The sequence below is a fragment of the Zalophus californianus genome, chromosome X (assembly GCF_009762305.2).
Source record: "Zalophus californianus isolate mZalCal1 chromosome X, mZalCal1.pri.v2, whole genome shotgun sequence".
NCBI classification, from domain to species: Eukaryota; Metazoa; Chordata; class Mammalia; order Carnivora; family Otariidae; genus Zalophus; species Zalophus californianus.
The window spans coordinates 29,697,572-29,717,293 of record NC_045612.1 but is presented as its reverse complement, the minus strand read 5'-3'; the positions used below and the strand labels follow the sequence as shown (position 1 = coordinate 29,717,293).

The following is a 19,722-nucleotide window of genomic DNA, read 5'->3' as shown; positions in this document are numbered from 1 at the left end:
GTTACAGCCCAACTTGTAGGTATGGTGAGGCAGGGGACAGCAACCTAGTGAATAATTCTATGGGGGCACCTCACTGTGGCTGGTGAATGTGGTTGTCAGATCAAAATACCGGATGCCCAATTACATTCAGATAACAAGGAAATTTTAAAAATATAAGCATGTCCCAAATATTGCATGAGGTGTAGTCATACTAAAAATATATATATTCATTGTTTATCTGAAATTCAGTTAACTGGATATCCTGTATTTTTGCTTGCTAAACCTGGCAAGCCCAGGAATACATTAACAAGATGCCATGAGGCTTGCCTGGGTTCACGGTGGTCGGTAAGCACCGACCCATTCGGTTGCGTCAGGGAACAAAAACCGTTCCCACCAAAAAACTGCTCAGGTTAATAAACAGGTAGCAACCAAACACGGAATAATCTTGACCCCTTGAGGAACCCGTAACTGACGCCGACTGCCATAAATGCTGCCTTGAATGATTACCCCACCCCTTCATTCTTCTCTTCCTGCAGCTGGAATGATTGCTCTATCTATCTCTTCTTCCTTCTCTAGTCCCGCCCTTCCAACTCTCCTCTCTGGAGGGGGAATCGGTCGCCCAAAAAGGGCCGGCAAAAGCGCCGACGTGTTCAGAGGAGCGGAAGTAGTCAAATTTCATTGAGAACCGTAAAGTGCGGCTGGCTGTCTCCCTTTCCGGATAACGACAGCAGCTCCGACTGTCAGTGCCGGCCTTCCTCGTGTTAAGAGGATCTGCCGGACCCTTGCTAATTCAAATTTTTTCCCATTCCGGGCCCTTCCCTATCGTCGCCCCCTTCACCTTGGATCATGTTCAAGAAGTAAGGACATGCTGTGGCCTCCATCGGCTGCTTACAAAGGTGGTGGGGGTGGGGGTGGGGAAGAGGGCGAGAGCAAAGATCCTCTTTCTCTCTCCCCCGCCCCTGCCAGCCTTACTCCGCAAGGTCTTCTATAGTACTATGCTCTCACTCGCAACTTGCAACACTGTAGCCTTTCCATCCCTAATCTTCAGTCGGGTTTTGATCCTCCCACCCTCATTTTCTTTTTCCTTACCCCTCTTTCTCTTTTGTCCCCTCTCCCAATCCTATCCCTATTCCTAGGGTTCTACCAATCACAATCTTGCACCGTGATTTAAGGGTATATATCCTCTTTAGCTGAGAGGAGAGCCCTGCACTCACTGCCATATGTTTATTAGTTATGAACTGAATAAGGGAAGGCTTGACTTCCTGGGTCATGGCAGTGAAGGAGTCTGGGTGACAGGAAGCAAGCGGCCTGTCATGCTTATTGCCTAGCTGCCAGATTAACCTTGTCTTGAAAATAGCGTTATTGCCCCCATAGGCTATTCAGTGTAAGGAAGACAAAAATTCTTTGGGAACCTACGTAGTGGGTTTACCTTCCAGACTTGCTAGACGCAAAAAGCAAAGGGGGAACATGGGCAAAGGAAGGTGGGTTTTGTGCATGACATTTTGAACAAAAATAAATAGAGATCTTAGAAATCATCGTCATCATCACTTTAAAAAAAAATCTCGGCAGATTACATAGCCTAGCAGGGGCCAGTTTTCTGTGTTATATTTGGGTTGGTCTTTTGTGTCTCAGCGCCCGAGGGTTTTTTGTTTTGTTTTGTTTTACTTTTGTTTTTTCACACAGGTTTTGTTAGAGGTGGGAATCTGTTTCTTCCTAGGTAGAATTGAGTAGGGTTTTCCAGGAAAGACATTTGTGTAGCTGATTACAGATTATAATATGAAATATGCCTCATATTCTACCCCTTCCCGCCCCCCCCCATTGTGTATACATGACAGTTTAATATTGTATTAAGACACTGGTTTTGTGCTGGACAGAATTGAAGGGAAATGGTATTTTAAAAAACTATTTCATAATTATTTTAGACATCTAAATACTTGGGAATAGTTGACTAATTAAAACAATACCTTTAGCTATTTTGATATGTCTGCTTAGAAATGCCTTTTTCCTTGCAAAAATCATTTGACAGATTTGATGAAAAAGAAAATGTGTCCAACTGCATCCAGTTGAAAACCTCAGTTATAAAGGGTATTAAGAACCAATTGATAGAACAATTTCCAGGTATTGAGCCATGGCTTAATCAAATCATGCCTAAGAAAGATCCTGTCAAAATAGTGCGATGGTAAGTCTTTATTTTTCTCTATATAGAGCTCAGAGTAGCTGAATATTGTATGATTAGATTGCACTCATAATAAATGGAATTATTTTCACATTAACCATCGGTAGATTGATTATAGGAGTAGAGAAACAGAATAACTAAAACATCAATATTTGTATTTTCAAGTGTTTCTCTATGTCCCTGAAAAATATGACTTTGTGTACTGATTGTTTTATTAAAGAGTTAAGTGTTTTTATTCAGGCTTTAATTTATTTCAGTTTGTACTCTAGATATTTGTTTTATTGAATTATCTAACAATGAAATTAAAATAATAAAATGAAATAAAATTGTAGTAGGTCATAATCGTCTTTTTTTTCTCTACTGGACTGGTATGGTAGGTGAAACAATTTAAACAATGCTTTTTTGCCTGGATATTTAATGAAGTTAAACAGAGGTTACTGTATCTTTGTATATATACGTTTCATATTTTTTGTTATTTAAAGGATGTTTGGCATATTCATTTTTGAAAGAAGATATCTAACTTGGTACTTTGTGACATTTGTCTTACAGCCATGAACATATAGAAATCCTTACAGTAAATGGAGAATTACTATTTTTTAGACAAAGAGAAGGGCCTTTTTATCCAACCCTAAGGTTACTTCACAAATGTAAGTCTTGTTAGAAAATATGTATTTGGGGATATGGAAAGATATAAAAGGAGTTGAAAGTGACTTCTGGTAGTTAACTTATTTATTAATACTAGGTAATATGGAATATAAAACTAAAATGAATCCCCATCTTGTGGTAAATCTGAAAAATGCAAATTTTCTTATTATGCATTCCAGAAAGGCCAAGAAAGAACATTCATTCATTCATTCAGCAAATATTTATTGAACTTACCATGTGTCAGGCACTGAGCTAGCTACTTGAGAATATGATGGGAAGCAAAGGCAGACATTGTTCCTGTCCCTATGAAGCTAACAGTCTAGTTGGAAGAATAGACAACAATTAGATAATTACACGGATATATATTCACAAACTGTGATAAGTGCTGTGAGCACTTCCTTCTTTTAAATTTGTATCTAGATTTGCCTTGTGGAGATAACTCTATATAAGGGAAAGCATTGGCTAATTGTGGGAGTCCCATTATTGTTAGTTAAGTGCCAAGGTCAGGTGTTATAAAACGAAATGTTTATTACATACTTATATTTGTATATTGTCAGATCGAGTACGTTACAAAAGAAAATCCAAAGGAGATACGATCCCCATGCACAAGAGGTTTTCAACTGTGAAGTTAAAATTTCTGCTTTTCAGGGCGCCTGGGTGGCTCAGTTGGTTAAGCCACTGCCTTCGGCTCAGGTCATGATCCTGGAGTCCCGGGATCGAGTCCCACATCGGGCTCCCTGCTCAGCAGGGAGTCTGCTTCTCCCTCTGACCCTCTTCCCTCTCATGTGCTCTCTATCTCTCATTCTCTCTCTCTCAAATAAATAAACAAAATCTTTAAAAAAAATTTCTCCTTTTCAAACCAGTGTATTTCTGGCATTCTAGCTAAGAGGCAGAAAGGAAGGGAGCAACTGGAGGGCTCTGTAGATGGTAGTGGTAACTAATGAGTTTGGTTTTTGGTAAGAAGAGATCAATTTTGAGTTACCTGGTGGAGTGGAGGTCTGGAGCAGTAAGGCAAGTCTTAAAAGAGGTGAAGCATTTTAATATTTAGAAAGGATTATTTACAATTACTTGATTAAGTATTGATTTCCTCAGGTTAAAAAAGTACAAGGGAGAGAAACTAAGTCCTGATGCAATGGGAAAAGTTTAAAATGAAAATATTTTGGTGACATTAGGACATTTTGATGACATTAATTCATACTTAACTAAAAGAGGACAAAGACAAAATATTCAAATGTATTGCATGAATCTAGATTGGATCCTGGTTTAAAAAACAAAATTCAAGGGGCGCCTGGGTGGCTCAGTCGGTTAAGCGGCTGCCTTCGGCTCAGGTCATGATCCTGGGGTCCTGGGATCGAGCCCCACATCCGGCTCCCTGCTCAGCGGGGAGCCTGCTTCTCCCTCTCCATCTGCCTGCCACTCTGCCTACTTGTGTTCTCTCTCTCTTTGTCAAATAAATAAATAAAATATTAAAAAAACAAAAACAAAAACAAAATTCAAGCCCTCCTCCCCTGCCTCAAAAGCTATAAAACACTTTCTTAGACTCTTGGGGGGAAATCTGAATATGGTTTGGGTATAAGACAATATTGTGGAACTACTGTTAAGTTTTTAGTATGATAATAGTGTTGTGGTTATGTAGGAGAATGACTTTATTTTTAGGTGATAGGTACTTATAGTAAAGCACTACATCTGAAATTTCAAATGGTGGAGGACAAAATGTGTGTGCATAAATAGACACAAAGCAAGTAGAGCAAAGGGTTAATGAACAGTTGTTCAATCTAAATGGATGGTGTCCAAGTGTTCATTGAACTATTCTTATGGTTTTCCTGTATGTTAAGCATTTGCATAATATGTTGGAAGAGAAAAATGTTCCTATTTAATAATATTTTGCCAGGAACCAGCCTTTTGGACATCCTAAAGTTATTGATGTGCAAGAAGCAGGGTAATATGGTAGTTAAAACCATACTTGGAGTTAGGTACACCTGGGTTCAATTCCCGGTGCCGGTCATTTTTGCCAAGCCATTTAAACAGGTCAAGTCACTTAACTTGCTTAAGCTTTATTGCCTTATCTTTATTTTTTTAAAAGATTTTATTTATTTGTCAGAGAAAGAGAGTGCATGAGTGCACAAGTAGGGGGAAGTGGCAGGCAGAGGGAGAAGCAGACTCACCACTGAGCAGGGAGCCCAATGCGGGACTCGATCCCAGGACCCTGAGATCACAACCTGAGCCGAAGGCAGACACTTAACCGACTGAGAAACCCAGGCGCCCCTGTTGCCTTATCTTTAAAAATGGATATATTGTCCCTGTGTCAGTCTCTGTGCTTAGCTCTGAGTCTCCTTGGAATCCTCTCTCTTTCTCCTCCTCCCCTGTGCACACTCACATTCTCTAGCTCTCTCAAATAAATAAATAAAATCTTTAATAAAAAGGATATATTGTATTATCTCCCAGGGTTGTGAGGATTAAATGAGACTGTGTATATAATGCATCTAACACAATGCTCAGAACACAGCAATGCCTCAAAATATGACAGCCATTGTAATGATGTACTAATTGTTCAAAAAATGTCTACTACTATTATGTATTACTGTCACCATCATCATTATTATTAAAGGGTAGGTATTAACGAGGATGGAGAAGTAGAAAACAAATTATGTATAAATGCATTCATTCAGGTTCCTTTTTTTCAGTAAGATGTTTAAATTTGGAGCCATGTTTAATTTGTAGTCTTGGTAGGGAGAAGACTTACTTGTTCTCTGACTAGTGGGAGGGCTAGTGGTAAGACATTGAAGTGGATAAATTTTACCGGTTATTATTATTCCCAGAAAGCTCTGAGAGGTCTAAAAAGTTTTGAATCCTTCAGGGATCCTTTACTTCTTAGATTAAGAACCGTTAGTAGACACACATACACACACAAAAATAAATTTTTTGAGATTACAAAAGGAATTTATGTTCATTCTAGAGAGTTGGAAAATAGAGAAATGAAATCATCTGTATTTCCCTGACCTAGAGATAACCATGGTTAGTATATCGGTGTATTTCTTTTTTTTTTTTAATTTATTTAAGAGAGGGAGAGAGAACACAAGCAGGGGGAGGGGCAGAGGGAGAAGCAGACTCCTCGCTGAGCAGGGAGCCCAATGCAGGGCTCGATCCCAGGACCCTGGGATCATGACCTGAGCTGAAGGCAGAAGCTTAACTGACTGAGCCACCCAGGTGCCCCTATTGGCGTATTTTCATCAAAATATTTCCTATGTTGTGTGTGTATAAATGTATATGTTTTTTCCTTTTTAAATTGGGCTCTCCATTAAATAGTTTTTAATTAATGGAGTTTCTTATTTAGGACAGTTGTAGGTTTACAGAAAAATGGGGCAGAAAGCACAGAGTTCCCATATACTTCCTACCCCCCCTTTCCTTGTTATTTTTTTTAAAGATTTTATTTATTTATTTGAGAGACAGAATGAGAGAGAGAGAGCACATGAGAGGGGGTAGGGTCAGAGGGAGAAGCAGACTCCCTGCTGAGTAGGGAGCCCGATGCGGGACTCGATCCCGGGACTCCAGGATCATGACCTGAGCCGACGGCAGTCACTTAACCAACTGAGCCACCCAGGCGCCCCCTTCCCTTGTTATTAACATCTTATATTGATGTAATGCATTTGTTATGATTGATGAACCAACGTTCATTCATTATTATTAACCAAAGTCTATAGTTTACATTAGGGTTCATTCTTTGCATTGTACATTCTGTGGGTTTTGCCAAATGCATAATGTTATGTATCCACTGTTACAGTATCACTATGTACTATCATAGTATCATAAAATAGTTTCACTGCCCTGAAAATCCTCTGCTCCACCTCTTTGTCCCTTCCTCCTCCCTCTCCCCCTCCCCTTCCCCTCAACCCCTAGCACCCACTGATCTCTTTGGTGGTTTTTTTTTTGTTGTTTTTTTTCTCTTAACATTATATTATGAACATTTACCAGGGTATTACATAGTCTCCAAAAGTATGGTTCTATTTTATGTATATTATAGACATACCTTAAGTCATTTATCTCTTTATTGTTGGACATTTAGGTTGATTCCAATTTATTCTATTATAAAGAGTAGTACGGCAATGAATATATTTCTACCTAAATATATTATATATCTCTAATTTTTTCATAGGATAAAGTCCTAGGAATAGAATTACTGAGTCAAGGGGTTTGAACGTTTTCAAGACTGTTGATACATGTTGCCAAGTAGTCCTAAAGAAAGATTGTACCCAATTATAAGCCTTCTAGCAGTATATAAGAATGCCAGTTTTCCTACATTAGCCCTGGGAATTACTTCTGTTGAAAATATTTACCAATGTGTGGACACCTGAGTGGCTCAGTCGGTTAAACGTCTGCCTTTGGCTCAGGTCATGATCCCAGGGTCCTGGGTTCGAGTCCTGCATTGGGCTCCTTGCTCAGAAGGGAGCCTGCTTCTCCCTCTGCCTGCCGCTCCCCCTGCTTGTGCTCAGCCTTTCTCTGTCTCTCTGTCTGACAAATAAATAAATAAAATCTTTAAAAGACATTTACCAATTTGATAAATGAAGGATGGTGTGTTTCAGTTTTATTTTGCATCTGTCAGAATACTGTAATTTGGGGAAATATTTTTTTTAAGATTTTATTTATGTGAGAGAGAGAGAGAGAGCACAGAGGGAGAGTGAGAGGTAGAAGCAGACTCCCTGCTGAGCAGGGAGCCCAATGTGGGGCTCGATCCCAGGACCCCAGGATCATGACCTGAGCCGAAGGCAGACGCTTAACTGACTGAGCCACCCAGGCTCCCTTGTAATTTGGGGAAATATTTGTTCACGTCCTTTGCTATTTTCTGTTGAGTCATTAGTCTCATTAATTTATGTAATGTATTTCTTTTCTTCTAGATCCTTTTATCCTGCCACACCAGCAAGTTGATAAAGGAGCCATCAAATTTGTACTCAGTGGAGCAAATATCATGTGTCCAGGTTTAACTTCTCCTGGAGCTAAACTTTACCCTGCTGCAGTAGATACGATTGTTGTATCCTTCCCAGGCTGTAACTGTTGAAAAATGTATTCACAGTATTTTTGTCATTACTGAAAGATCTTTTGTCCAAGAGAAGATTAGATGTACTTTTTGGAGGTTACTGTTACTGTTATACCTTTCTGGTTACATTTCAAAATGTGGGAAATAACATCATTTCTTTTCATTTATTTATTTATTTATTTATTTATTTTTTATTTATTAGAGAGCAAGAGAGAAACAGCATGAGAGGGGAGAGGGTCAGAGGGAGAAGCAGGCTCCCTGCTGAGCCGGGAGCCTGATGCGGGACTCGATCCCAGGACTCCGGGATCATGACCTGAGCCGAAGGCAGTCGCTTAACCAACTGAGCCACCCAGGTGCTCAGTAACATCATTTCTTGAGACTAAATTTTGTCCCATCTTAGAAGTTAAATGGGAACAAGGAATGAAAGAGTCCCAGCTGCATTTCAGCCCAGTTATAGCCCAGTGTTATCAGACTCAGGGCACAGTATAAAACTTGATTATTGGGGCACCTGGGTGGCTCAGTTGGTTAAGCGTCTGCCTTCGGCTCAGGTCATGATCCCGGGATCAAGCCCCGCATCGGGCTCCCTGCTCAGCGGGGAGTCTCCTTCTCCCTCTCCCTCTCCCTGCCCCCAACCCGGCTTGTGCTTTCTCTCTTGCTTATACACTCTCTCTCAAATAAATAAATAAAATCTTTAAAGAAAATAATAATAAAATTTGATTATTAATGGAGAGGATATGTATGATACGATTGTATCACTTCTTTGGACATCAGCTTGCTACTTTTACCATTGGCTTACCCATATACACTGAAGTAAAAGCACTCAAAAGGGAAAAGAGCTCAGGTACCAGGTAGAGTATTAGAAGTGGGTAGTGGGAAATATGGACAATTCCCAACTTTAATTTTAAAGTTCATTTTTAAGTTGGCTCTTTGGACCTCAGAACATATTTTCTCAAAGAGAAATGTTTAAGTTTCAGGTAGTCCTTAAAACTCATGATGTGGCTGAATAATTGTGCATTATTTTCATTTCTACAGCAGTGGTTTGCTATATTCTAGGTTAACTAGGTTTTTGTCAACTATCTGGACAGGAGATATCTTTTCTTTTGTCATACTTAAAGTGGCCATTTGCTTCAGGTTGAGAAAATACTTGGTAGGAGTAGGGAAATCACTGTGGAGTGGAGAGGCCATTGGAGTGGGTTTAAGAGTGTCCTGTACTTGAAAGGACAGTATCCTCTGTTGTGGCAGTTATATTTAAGGGGTAGTATAAAGTGTAGGTTTATATCTTAGGAACAGCTTATATTGACATACTGGTCACATCATAAGTGCTCAAATATTTTTGGAACATCGAATGTATGAACTGAAAGTACGATGGAGAAAATGGAGAATAGTATTCTGTAAGGACGGGTTTTGTTTATGTTTATGATTTTCCTAAGTGTTGTAGGTTAATAGTTCGGGAGTTTCCCTTAAATGGAAATTTTTCCTAGTACCTAGCATTTGCTTTTTAAGTAATTTTTATTTTGAAATAATTATAGACTTTTAGACAGTTGCAAAACTAGTGCAGAGAGATACTGTGTACCCTTGAACTTTTACTTTGTAAAATATGTACTGCAATGTTTAACATTTTATTTTTTTTAAGATTTTATTTATTAGAGAGAGAGAGAGAGCGTGCGCGTGAGAGAGCATAAGTGGGGGTAGAGGCAGAAGAAGAAGCAGATTCCACACTGAGCAGAGAGCCCCATGCAGGGCTTGATCCCAGGACCCTGAGCCGAAGGCAGACGTTTAACCGACTGAGGCACCCAGGCACCTCACAATGTTTAACATTCTAAATGCTTCAAGTGATAACCAAGAACATTTTGGTTGTTCTAGAAAGGTTGAAACTTACACTGAGTTCTTAAAGATAGATTGGGGTATAATTATTATTTTAAAGTGTCTATTACATAAAACCACCATTCAGTGATTAAAACATTAGAACACTTCATATGTATTTATTTCACAGTTTTTAATGCAAGAAATTTTATCTCCTTTTTTGCATGACTTATTTTGGTTTTGCTGGCATTGGGTTATAGTATCAGCATTTAACTTTTTTAAAAAAGATTTTATTTATTTGACAGAGAGAGAGACAGCGAGGGAGGGAACACAAGCAGGGGGAGTGGGAGAGGGAGAAGCAGGCTTCCCGCTGAGCAGAGAGCCCGATGCGGGGCTTGATCCCTGGACCCTGGGATCATGACCTGAGCCGAAGGCAGACGCTTAATGACTGAGCCACCCCGGTGCCCCGGTATTAGCACTTAACTTAAAAACTAAGAATGATAATTAGATTCATTCATTTAGCATTTATTGAATATTTACAATGTGCCTACAGACTCTGCTAGGTCCCTGTCCTCAAGGAGTGTTGATGGTCTGGGTGAGGATACAAGATGGGTTGAAAATGGCTTCACTAGTAATGTGATCATTGTCTGAACCCCCTCTCTAAGGCATTTTGATAAATAGTTTTCTTAGCTGTGTGTTTTCAGGCAATCATGGCAGAAGGAAAACAGCATGCTCTGTGTGTCGGAGTCATGAAGATGTCTGCAGAAGATATGTAAGTCTCATGTTAGTTCCCCTAAGCTTTTGAGGCATGGGTCACCTACTCAGAAAGCATCAGAATTACAGGTGAAATTTGCTCTCATTCATACCACATCCTACAAATATTTAAGCACAGAAGCTTCATTTCTGATTTTTTCTAACTCTTAGGAAGCCATTGAAACCTATTCTGTCTCTGGGATTGCATTCTTTCTTAAGCACTCTGAAAAGAACTGTGTGCCAACACAGCTGTTTTATATGTATGTATGTGATATTTTAGGAACTTCTTATTTAGTATGATTTAAATTGGGTGGGAGGAAAGATGTTTTGCTGTTAGTTTTTTTAATTTTTTAATTTTTATTTTTTTAAATGATTTTTTTTAAAGATTTTATTTATTTATTTGAGAGAGAGAATGAGATAGAGAGAGAGAGCATGAGACGGGGGAGGGTCAGAGGGAGAAGCAGACTCCCTGCTGAGCAGGGAGCCCGATGTGGGACTCGATCCTGGGACTCCAGGATCATGACCTGAGCCGAAGGCAGTCGCTTAACCAACTGAGCCACCCAGGCGCCCCTAATTTTTTAATTTTTAAAAAAGATTTCTTTTTTTTTTTTAGAGAGAGAGGGAGAGAAAGAGCAAGGGGAGGGACAGAGAGAGAGAGAGGTAGGGAGAGAATCCTTGAGCAGACTTCTCACTGAGCACGGAGCCTGACACGGGGCTCAATCCCAGGACCCTGAGATCATGACTTGAGCCAAAATCAAGAGTCGGCCGCTTAACTGAGCCACCCAGGCACCCTGCTGTTAGTTTTTAAAACAGTGACATAGTTCAGTACCACACAGTGTTTATCTTCTGTTTTGACCTGGTGGTATAGAATATTAAGGAAATATTAAAGATATATTACCAAAATATAGTCAATATACTGAAAAACTTTGGAACTCATTTGATTACCAAATTATTCCTGTTAATTTTGTTTCACGGTTAAGTGTAACACTTTGATGTTCTCCTGGTATGGTGACATCATTACTTTGTTTGTATAGACTAACTAGTTAGATCACTAGCATCACTTTAAGACAGGAACTGCCGCAGAGTAATGTAGTTTAATGTAGTCAATAATGTTAATGTAATATAAATAAATTCCCTACATGTGGCTCAATAATTGCAAAATAGCAATGCACTTTGAATTATATTTACCATAAGTAAGCCTATAAAAATTCATAACAATATGTTTATATGCTTTTTTCTTTCTACAGTGAGAAAGTCAACAAAGGAATTGGCATTGAAAATATCCATTATTTAAATGATGGGCTGTGGCATATGAAGACGTATAAATGAGCCTCGGAAGGAATGCACTTGGCTAAATATGGATATTGTGCTGTATCTGTGTTTGTGTCTGTGTGTGACAGCATGAAGACAATACCTCTGGTTATGCTGAATAAATTCAACAGATGCTAAAATTCTGTTGGCTTCAAAAATTATTTTAATTTTTCTTAAAGTCAAGTTAAGATTGGGTAGCAAACTTGGACATTAAGAGGTATTTGGTAAGTACTCAAACTCAGACAACTTGTTGTCCTTTCTTAGGCTAATGATGTAAAATGAAGGGCAGGACTTGGTAAATGAACTTGATAGTATATGGCTGACCCCCAGAGAATCTGACTACTTAATGGGGCTGGAACCTAGACTGGGAATTTTCTCCCATTACTCCCTGGAAATGCCCCTTCTCTTTTGTGTGTGTTTTTTGTTTGTTTGCTTGTTGTTGTTTTTAAACTTTCCATTATGGAAAATTCCAAACATATATGAAAATATGTGGGGAATAGTATAATGGATCTTTTCTGTATCCATCACCCAGTTTCAATTCATGGCAAATCTTACTTCATCTGTATCTCATTTACTCCTTCCCACCCCACTCCCCAGTAATTTTGAAGCAAATCCCAGATATATCATTTTATCCATACTTTAATATGTACTTTTAAAAGATAAGTGGGTTTTTTATTTTTATTTTTTTTAAAGATTTTATTTATTCACTTCAGACACAGAGAGAGAGAGAGAATGAGCAGGGAGAGAGGCAGAGGGAGAGGGAGAAGCAGGCTCCCAGCTGAGCCAGGAGCCTAATGTGGGGCTCGATCCCAGAACCCTGGGATCATGACCTGAGCTGAAGGCAGATGCTTAACCATCTGAGCCACCCAGGTGCCCGATAAGTGGGTTTTTTTAAAAAAAATCATCACACCTAAAAAATTTGACTGTTTCTTAATATGATCAAATATCCGGTTCAAATATGTGACAAGTGAACTTGATTTCCTCTTTGTTTATTTTTTAACCATCGGTTTGCTTGAAATTGGTCCCAGACAAAGTCCATATATTGCATTTGGTGGTTATTTGTTTAAGTCTCTTAAGTTAGAAGTTCTCCCTTTGTCTTTTCCCCTTTAAATTAATGATTGAAGAAATCTGGTTGTTTTGTCTTACAGAGTTTTCTCCCCCATTCTGGATTTTGTCAGTTGTATCACTGTAAAGTAGTTTAACTTGTTTTTGTGCCCCCTGTGTAACCCATAAACAGATAGGCTTGATGAGATTCAGGTTGAATTTATTTAGTGCCCTGTCCTGAAGCTGGGTAAACTCATACTACACAGATGCTCAGAACTTCCAGATTTGGGTCCTCACTGTATCCCCCAAAGAACATGTATCTCCTATCATAAGTGTTACATGAAGGCCATGGACTTATTTCAGTAAGAACAGTAAGCTGTTTCGGGAATTAAATGAGAATTAAATGGGAATTTATATAGTGACAGTAAGTCTTTCTTAATAACCTTGCTGTTCTAGTGTCTCAGTCATTTTCATTTGGTTGTTTACAAATATATGACATGTGATTTTATTTTTCAGATGGATACAGACATTTACAAGATTGTGGTGACCCATGTTACAGTTAGAAGGTGGTGAGAAAGGTGAGGGTGGATAGTAAAAAGAGAGAGACCATTTGGCTGGCTGTTGCAGCTGGACCCCCAAGATATAACATAGGTGAAGGTTATTGATCCAGGCTCTGACCCTCAGACTGAGAAACTATTTCCCACTAATGAAACTTGTAAGACTTGAGGAGTCCCACATTAGAATGTGAATGTGTTAATTTATAGTGGTAAGTCTGCTTAGGATACACAATTAGTAAACAGGAAGTTTCTTGGTGAACATGGATAAGAGTAAGGGAAGGTTGAAATTTGGGGGAATATTTCATCTGGGCTGGTGTAAGGCTTAGAGAATTTTTCTTACTTCATCATTAATTAGAATGCTTATGTCTGCCACAATCTTTCCTAGCCTGTAGAGGAACCCTGATATTTTACTTCCTATATTCTTTTTAAGTTCTATGTAGAATATTTTCCTTTGTCATGACAGTTATATTCTACAACTTAGTATATTGTTATATTTTACTATTTATTCCTGATGGATAAAAGTATAGTCTCATCAGTGACCCATTTATAAATCATCCTTCAGAGTAGGTTTCTTCAACAGTCTCATTTTGTGCTGACTTACCAGTTTCAAATTCAGATGTCTCTCCACTTGAGGGATGAGGCACCCTATTTGAGGCCTGTAGCACCTTACATTCTTAAAAAGAGACTATCTGAGTCATTGATGTCAAAACCAAACTTTGAACCTCTAGTTTTGGTACTAAGTTAATGTTAATCGACCAAGATTGCCTATGGAGTGTTAGCAATGACAAACAAAGCACATACATATTAGAGAAGTTAAAACCTTTAATTGCTTGGTTTCTGAAATAATTTATCCTTATTTCTAACCACTGTTAACAGTGGGTGTGGGGAACACTTTAAAAATATTTAACATCATCATCTGTGCTTGTTTTTCCTACTATGCTGAGGTATAGTGACTCTGTTGCCTTGGTGATGTGGACTAAATATGTATGTTTTCTCCTTCCCCTGGGTCTGAGGCCTCAGGTCATGGTGTTAGTCAGGGGTGTCACTCTACGCTGGGAGCCTGGTCAGTGTCTCAACATTAGGTCATGCAGGAAAGCCAATTCAAATAGGTTAAACTAGCATCTCAGCCTCTTGAGGTCTTATGCTTAAAGGAAACCTGGTCTACCCACATTCCTGAGACTAGGAATACAGGGAGAGCCTGTTTTCTCTAAGGCAATGTGTCTTCAGTTCATTTTTAGTTTCAGAATTAACTTTGTGTGAAGCCTGCCTATAATGTAGCCATTCTATGTATCTGACATACTCAGCCAAGGTCAGTTCAGCTCAGTGAACTTTTTTTTTTTAAAGATTTTAATTTATTTGTTTGACAGAAAGAGAGCACAAGTAGGGTGAGAGGCAGAGTCAGAGGGAGAGGGAGAAGCAGGCTCCCCGCTGAGTAGGAAGCCCGATGCAGGACTCGATCCCAGGACCCCGGGATCACGACCTGAGCCAGAGGCAGATGCTTCACTGACTGAGCCACCCAGGCGTCCCCTCAGTGAACATTTTTTGAATACCTGCTAGGTTCTAGGTGATGTGGCACAAAGATGAATAATACACAAGTGGCCCTTGCCCTTAAGGAACTTCCAGGCTAGTGAGTAAATTTACATTTTTTAAAAATCTGGGTAATGGTGACAGCCCAATACCGATTTATAAAGCCACTGGGAACTACTAATACTTTTACAATTTCGGTCACCAAACTTTGCAAATTACACATGAGCTAAATATAAAAATATTCCTTAGATTGTATCCAATGTGAGAAGGTTAAAAACATCCAGATGTCTTGGAGTTGCAATGATTCAGCATTCCAACTCAGATGGCTGACCCATTGTGCAGTAATAGAAAGGCCTGATCAGCCCTCTTCTAGCAGACTATTATAGTGGTTTGGTGGTGGTCTCTTGGCAGCTGCATTTTTCCTTTTCTTTTTTTCTAATGTTCTGGACCCAAAACAGACAGCTGGATTTATCCCAGGGGTAGTCATGAACATTTCCAATTCGAGGAATTTGATAGTCCCCAAACAGAAGGTCATATGCCATTTGTCAAACAATGATTATATCCAGCCAAGTTCCTCCTTTGGATACAAATCAGCTACTGAGGATACAGTATTTCTAAGCATAGTACTTCAAAAAATATAAGAATGGCAAATGACTCAATTTGCACAGGTATTTCATTACAATAAATATTTTACTTTTCTGTTGTTCATGAGAATATTAATAATGTAGCAGTCATATATTAATGGGAATATGAAATGAATGTATGCCCAAACAAAATGTGGTAAATATTTTAACTTTGTTTATCTAGGTTCCTTAATTTTGAGAATATATCTCTCAAGGCTCTTCACGAAACTCAAAATGTTCCAATTTCTAAAGGAGTATCCACTAGAACTGATTTATAATGAAAGGAAAAAAATGAAAATGTATGCATCCTATGTCAATATAACCATCACTTCTGAGGTCTCAAGCAATCAGAAACTTACTCAAGTAAGAATTAGGCCATTAAAATATATTTGGAAAGCCCTTCAGAACACTTATGTTTAGAATGTTACTAGTTGTGTTAAGGCAGTAAGAATTAGATTAAATATAATTGTTCTTAATATCCCAGTCTCTCAGCAATAGTTCCTAAAGAAATCATGGCTGTCAACATGGAGACTGATGCATGTAAATGTATACTTTGTATTATATGTTTTTATATTTTGTATGTATACTTTTTATAACAGGTAAAAGAATGAGTACATATAATGAACTATAACACCAATTTGTTTAATATTGTATTAAAACTAATTAAGTATTTGTAAAGGACTACAACTCCATCAGAACAGGAGTGAATAATGTGATTGAGAACCAGTTTTTAATCTGTGTTGAGACTATTAAGCATGCAGGTTGGTTCGTTGATTGGTTGGTTTGCTTAAGAGGCTGGCCTCCTGGAGAATATAATTTATGTATGGGAAAATATACAGGAGATGATTCACTGGAATTCTCCTAGTAATATCCTGTTCATCCAAACTACTTAGTACTATTAATTTTTGTCTCCTGGAGTGAAAAATGAAAGGACACCAAATTTTATCCATGAACACTTTGAGAAATAAAAGATCAATTAGTGAAGTAATTTCTAATTAAAATCCTAATTGTTAACAGAGAATGACATGCTTCATTATTGTTCAATTCTAATTAAATGGGTTATCTAACACATTTTAAAATCTCATTTTAAAAGTAAAACAAATTATGATTTCCACATCCTATTTTTTATTGCTCTTGTTCCATTCCTCAATTTTAAAGTACTTTAATTTCAGCTAATATGTGAGTAGAGGGAACTTTTAGGGTATAATCATTCACTCTCTTCAGGTTCATTGTAAGTGTTCCCAGAACTCTACCATAGGGGGAAATAACTCAATTTAAAATATGCAAAGATTAGTTTTCTCTCCTTCTAATTTTAATTTTGTATCACAGGACATGATTGTGAATGATAACTGTGAACTTTCATTTAATCTTCTGTGGTGAAATAAGTAATTTCTATTGATTTTCACAAGCATGTGAGCAAAAGACTGTTTTAATAAGCAATAAATCATGTAAGCACTTGCTTGGAGGAAGTGCCATTTCTCCAAACATATGCCTTGAAAACAAATTAAATTCAGTTCCCTTTTTGCCTTGGGGAAAGCCATATTGGGGAGACTTTTGAGGTCGGGCAATCTGTTTTTATTCTTCCCACTTTCTATTTCAAAAGGGGACACTCTCTCTCTTTGTCACCAAATGCTGGGGTTGTCCTTTTATGCTGATGCATGATGAAACCCTGAGGCTTGGAAACTTGCACACTAATGAGATGATTTTGTGATGAAACTGCATGTTGGATTGATACTGCCCGTGAATGAGCTTAAATTTGAGACAACTTTTAAAAGGAGCAGTGCACGTTCTTCTGGTTTTGCTTCCCTATCAGCAGGGCTTGAAATGTCTGTTTCTGCATACAGATGTCTTACCAATAATTTTTCTCATGATCTGAAAGATTTTGTATGTACTTCTTGGTCTGGATTCTGTTTTCATCAGGTCTAATGCTGATGAACTCATTTTGTAAAGCCAAAATTCACTGTTCCCATAAACATCTGGACTAGGTTGGGCAGGATGAGGAGGATGGGAGGAGAGTCCTTTTTGCCATGTAGGCTCTGGAAGGTTTCTTGGAGAGTTGACTTATGCGGGATTAGAAAAAAGTACGCTTTTGCCTGACTAAGGTATTTCTAAAAGTTGCTTGTGTGAGCATTTTAGATTTCAGAAAGTTCAACCTGAAATGTATGTGAATATAGAGTAGAAAGTTTCACTTAGTGGGATAACCACTGTCTGTAGCCCATCAAGTTAACGTGTCTCCTAAATGCTTTCCAAAAGTACAGGACTAGAAAACATTTTTCACGGGCAATGCTTTATTCTGTTTTAAAAATAGTAGGGGCTAAAGTCTAGTAAAAACTCGGACACTTATGCTGTACTGATTTTATATCGTGACTTACAAGGTACAAATTTTGTATTTTGTAAAATATTTTGAAAGAAGTCTGCAAAGTAATTCCCCTTTCTTGCTCCCAAATGTGGAAGTCTGAGAGAAGGCACATGGCCCCATGAGTTTCTGGGTGTTGTCAAACCCAATTCTCTCTCAACTACCAAATGCCCAGATACATTTACTGGGAATGCAGGAGTCTCATTTAAGCTGTGGTTTTTGCCTATGTAAAGAGAAACATCTTGATTAAAGTGTGAGGGGAGAGAAACCATACCGATTTGGGCAGTTTGGGCTCAATAATGTATAATTTGCTGTGAAAGGGGAACTTGCTCTAAGTTCATGTTCTTAAAAGCAACTTCTGAACTTCTCCTAAATAAGTATTTACTTTATACAAAAGCTGTTTGAGGAAGATTGCATGGCACAGATTAAATGTACAGATGTTATCTTAAAACTTAAGGAGTTCCCTTATGAATTTGAATATTCAATACCAGCTGTTAGTCACATCAACATTTTAATATTTTACCATCTAGGTATTTAATAAAAGGGATTGATGCATATTTAGCTGTGTAAAGTGTTAGTTAAACTTGTTCAGGTGGCTAAGAAGGAGAGGGAGAGAACATTCCCAGAGCACCTACTATATGCACAAGCTCTATTCCAGTATCTTGCTTCATCTTTAGTATGATTCCATGAGGTAAATTTTAGTTCTCATTTTACAAATGAGGAAACTAAGGCACCTGAGGGGTTATAGAACTTTCCTGAAGATACATACAGAATTGGGATGTGGACCTAGGTCTGCCTGACTGCAAACCCTGTTTTGCAGAAAGTCTGCCTTCACATTTCAAAAAATAACCTCGGCCCACAGTCGTATCGCCATCTTTATTTCTGGGTTATTGGAGAGGAGTCCAAGTTGGCCACGCCTCTGATCCACAGCAGGGAAACAGTAGGATTCGAATGTGGTTAAGAACGGGCTGCTTGCACAGGGTCTTATTTGTGCTTCTGAGGGAACCGCTGCCCTCTTCGTCGGTGGGGTATATGGAGAGAATCTTTTGAAACTGGACTTAGTCCTGAGGGCTGAACTTTTTCTATTAGTCACCTTCAGGCCAGGTGACTTGTGACCATTTAAAGGTTATGCCATTTAGAAGCCTTGGCTGATAACGCCATTTAGGAAAGGATACAAGGGGGAGAGTTAGTTAAATGGGGGAGATTATAGGGTATAATGTGCAAGGGCAGGATAGCAGCTGCTTTGTGACTATCAATATATCCAAAAGATAAATGGGGAAGAGTAGTGAATATTAAAATTAATGAGAGGAGCAGTTTGGTTCAGTTATAATCTAAGGAGAAAAGTTGAGGGGTCTAATCTATGTATTGTTCCAGATGCAGTGATTGAATTTTCAGAAAGAAGATCCAATGATTTAATTTTCAGAAGGAAGGTCTAGTGATTAGACTCATGCAAGGAGATGGCCTGGGGCCTGCTAAAAGTCAGGTTGCAATTTCCATAGCGTTCAAGACAACCAGAATAATAAATAGGACTTTCAGAAGGAACTTAAAGTTTTCTCCCATTTCACATATTAGCCTCGGGGTGGGGGGTGGGGGTCTTATCATTTCTGAAGTTGGTTAGACCTGTGCTGTAACTCCAAAATACATACTGGATTTCAAAGACTTAAATAAAAAAGTAATGTAAACTATGACATTATTTTTTTTCTGCTGATTACATGTTGAACTGACAATACTTTGGATATACTGGGTAAAATAAAATACTAAAAGTAATTACACCTGTGTCTTTACCTTTTTAATATGGCTACTAGAAGATTTAAAACAACACATGCGGCTCACCTATTTCTATTGCATGGCACTGGAGTGGAGAATGGGCAGTAGTCCCTGAAGCTTCCCTCTAGTGGCGAGTGCCTTAGAGTGGT

At 38.5% G+C, this 19,722-nt stretch overlaps 1 protein-coding gene across 4 annotated transcripts; it reads left to right on the top strand.

Annotated features, from left to right (window-relative positions):
* The first annotated feature begins 505 nt into the window (after nt 1-505).
* MCTS1 (MCTS1 re-initiation and release factor) lies at nt 506-19,461 on the top strand. Of its 4 annotated transcripts, XR_004819854.1 has the most exons (8): nt 1,316-1,460; nt 2,006-2,158; nt 2,705-2,802; nt 7,693-7,826; nt 10,340-10,407; nt 11,636-11,923; nt 13,260-13,321; nt 15,635-19,448. XR_004819854.1 is itself a non-coding variant. In XM_027609353.2 (6 exons), the coding sequence occupies exons 1-6, from the start codon at nt 1,447-1,449 to the stop codon at nt 11,715-11,717; spliced, it is 549 nt and encodes a 182-aa protein (XP_027465154.2). In that variant the 5' UTR covers nt 1,316-1,446; the 3' UTR covers nt 11,718-12,412. The 4 variants fall into 4 exon arrangements, 1 of the variants encoding a protein (XP_027465154.2); XR_004819855.1 differs by lacking the exon at nt 1,316-1,460 and adding an exon at nt 506-836 and having other exon boundaries at nt 13,260-19,457; XR_004819853.1 differs by having other exon boundaries at nt 13,260-19,461.
* Nucleotides 19,462-19,722: the final 261 nt, after the last annotated feature.

Excerpts from the sequence above, each read along its gene's own strand:
- MCTS1 (XM_027609353.2), top strand. Across the intron at positions 2,803-7,692 it reads CCTAAGGTTACTTCACAAAT|ATCCTTTTATCCTGCCACAC; the intron begins GTAAGTCTTGTT and ends CTTTTCTTCTAG. Across the intron at positions 10,408-11,635 it reads AAGATGTCTGCAGAAGATAT|TGAGAAAGTCAACAAAGGAA; the intron begins GTAAGTCTCATG and ends TTCTTTCTACAG.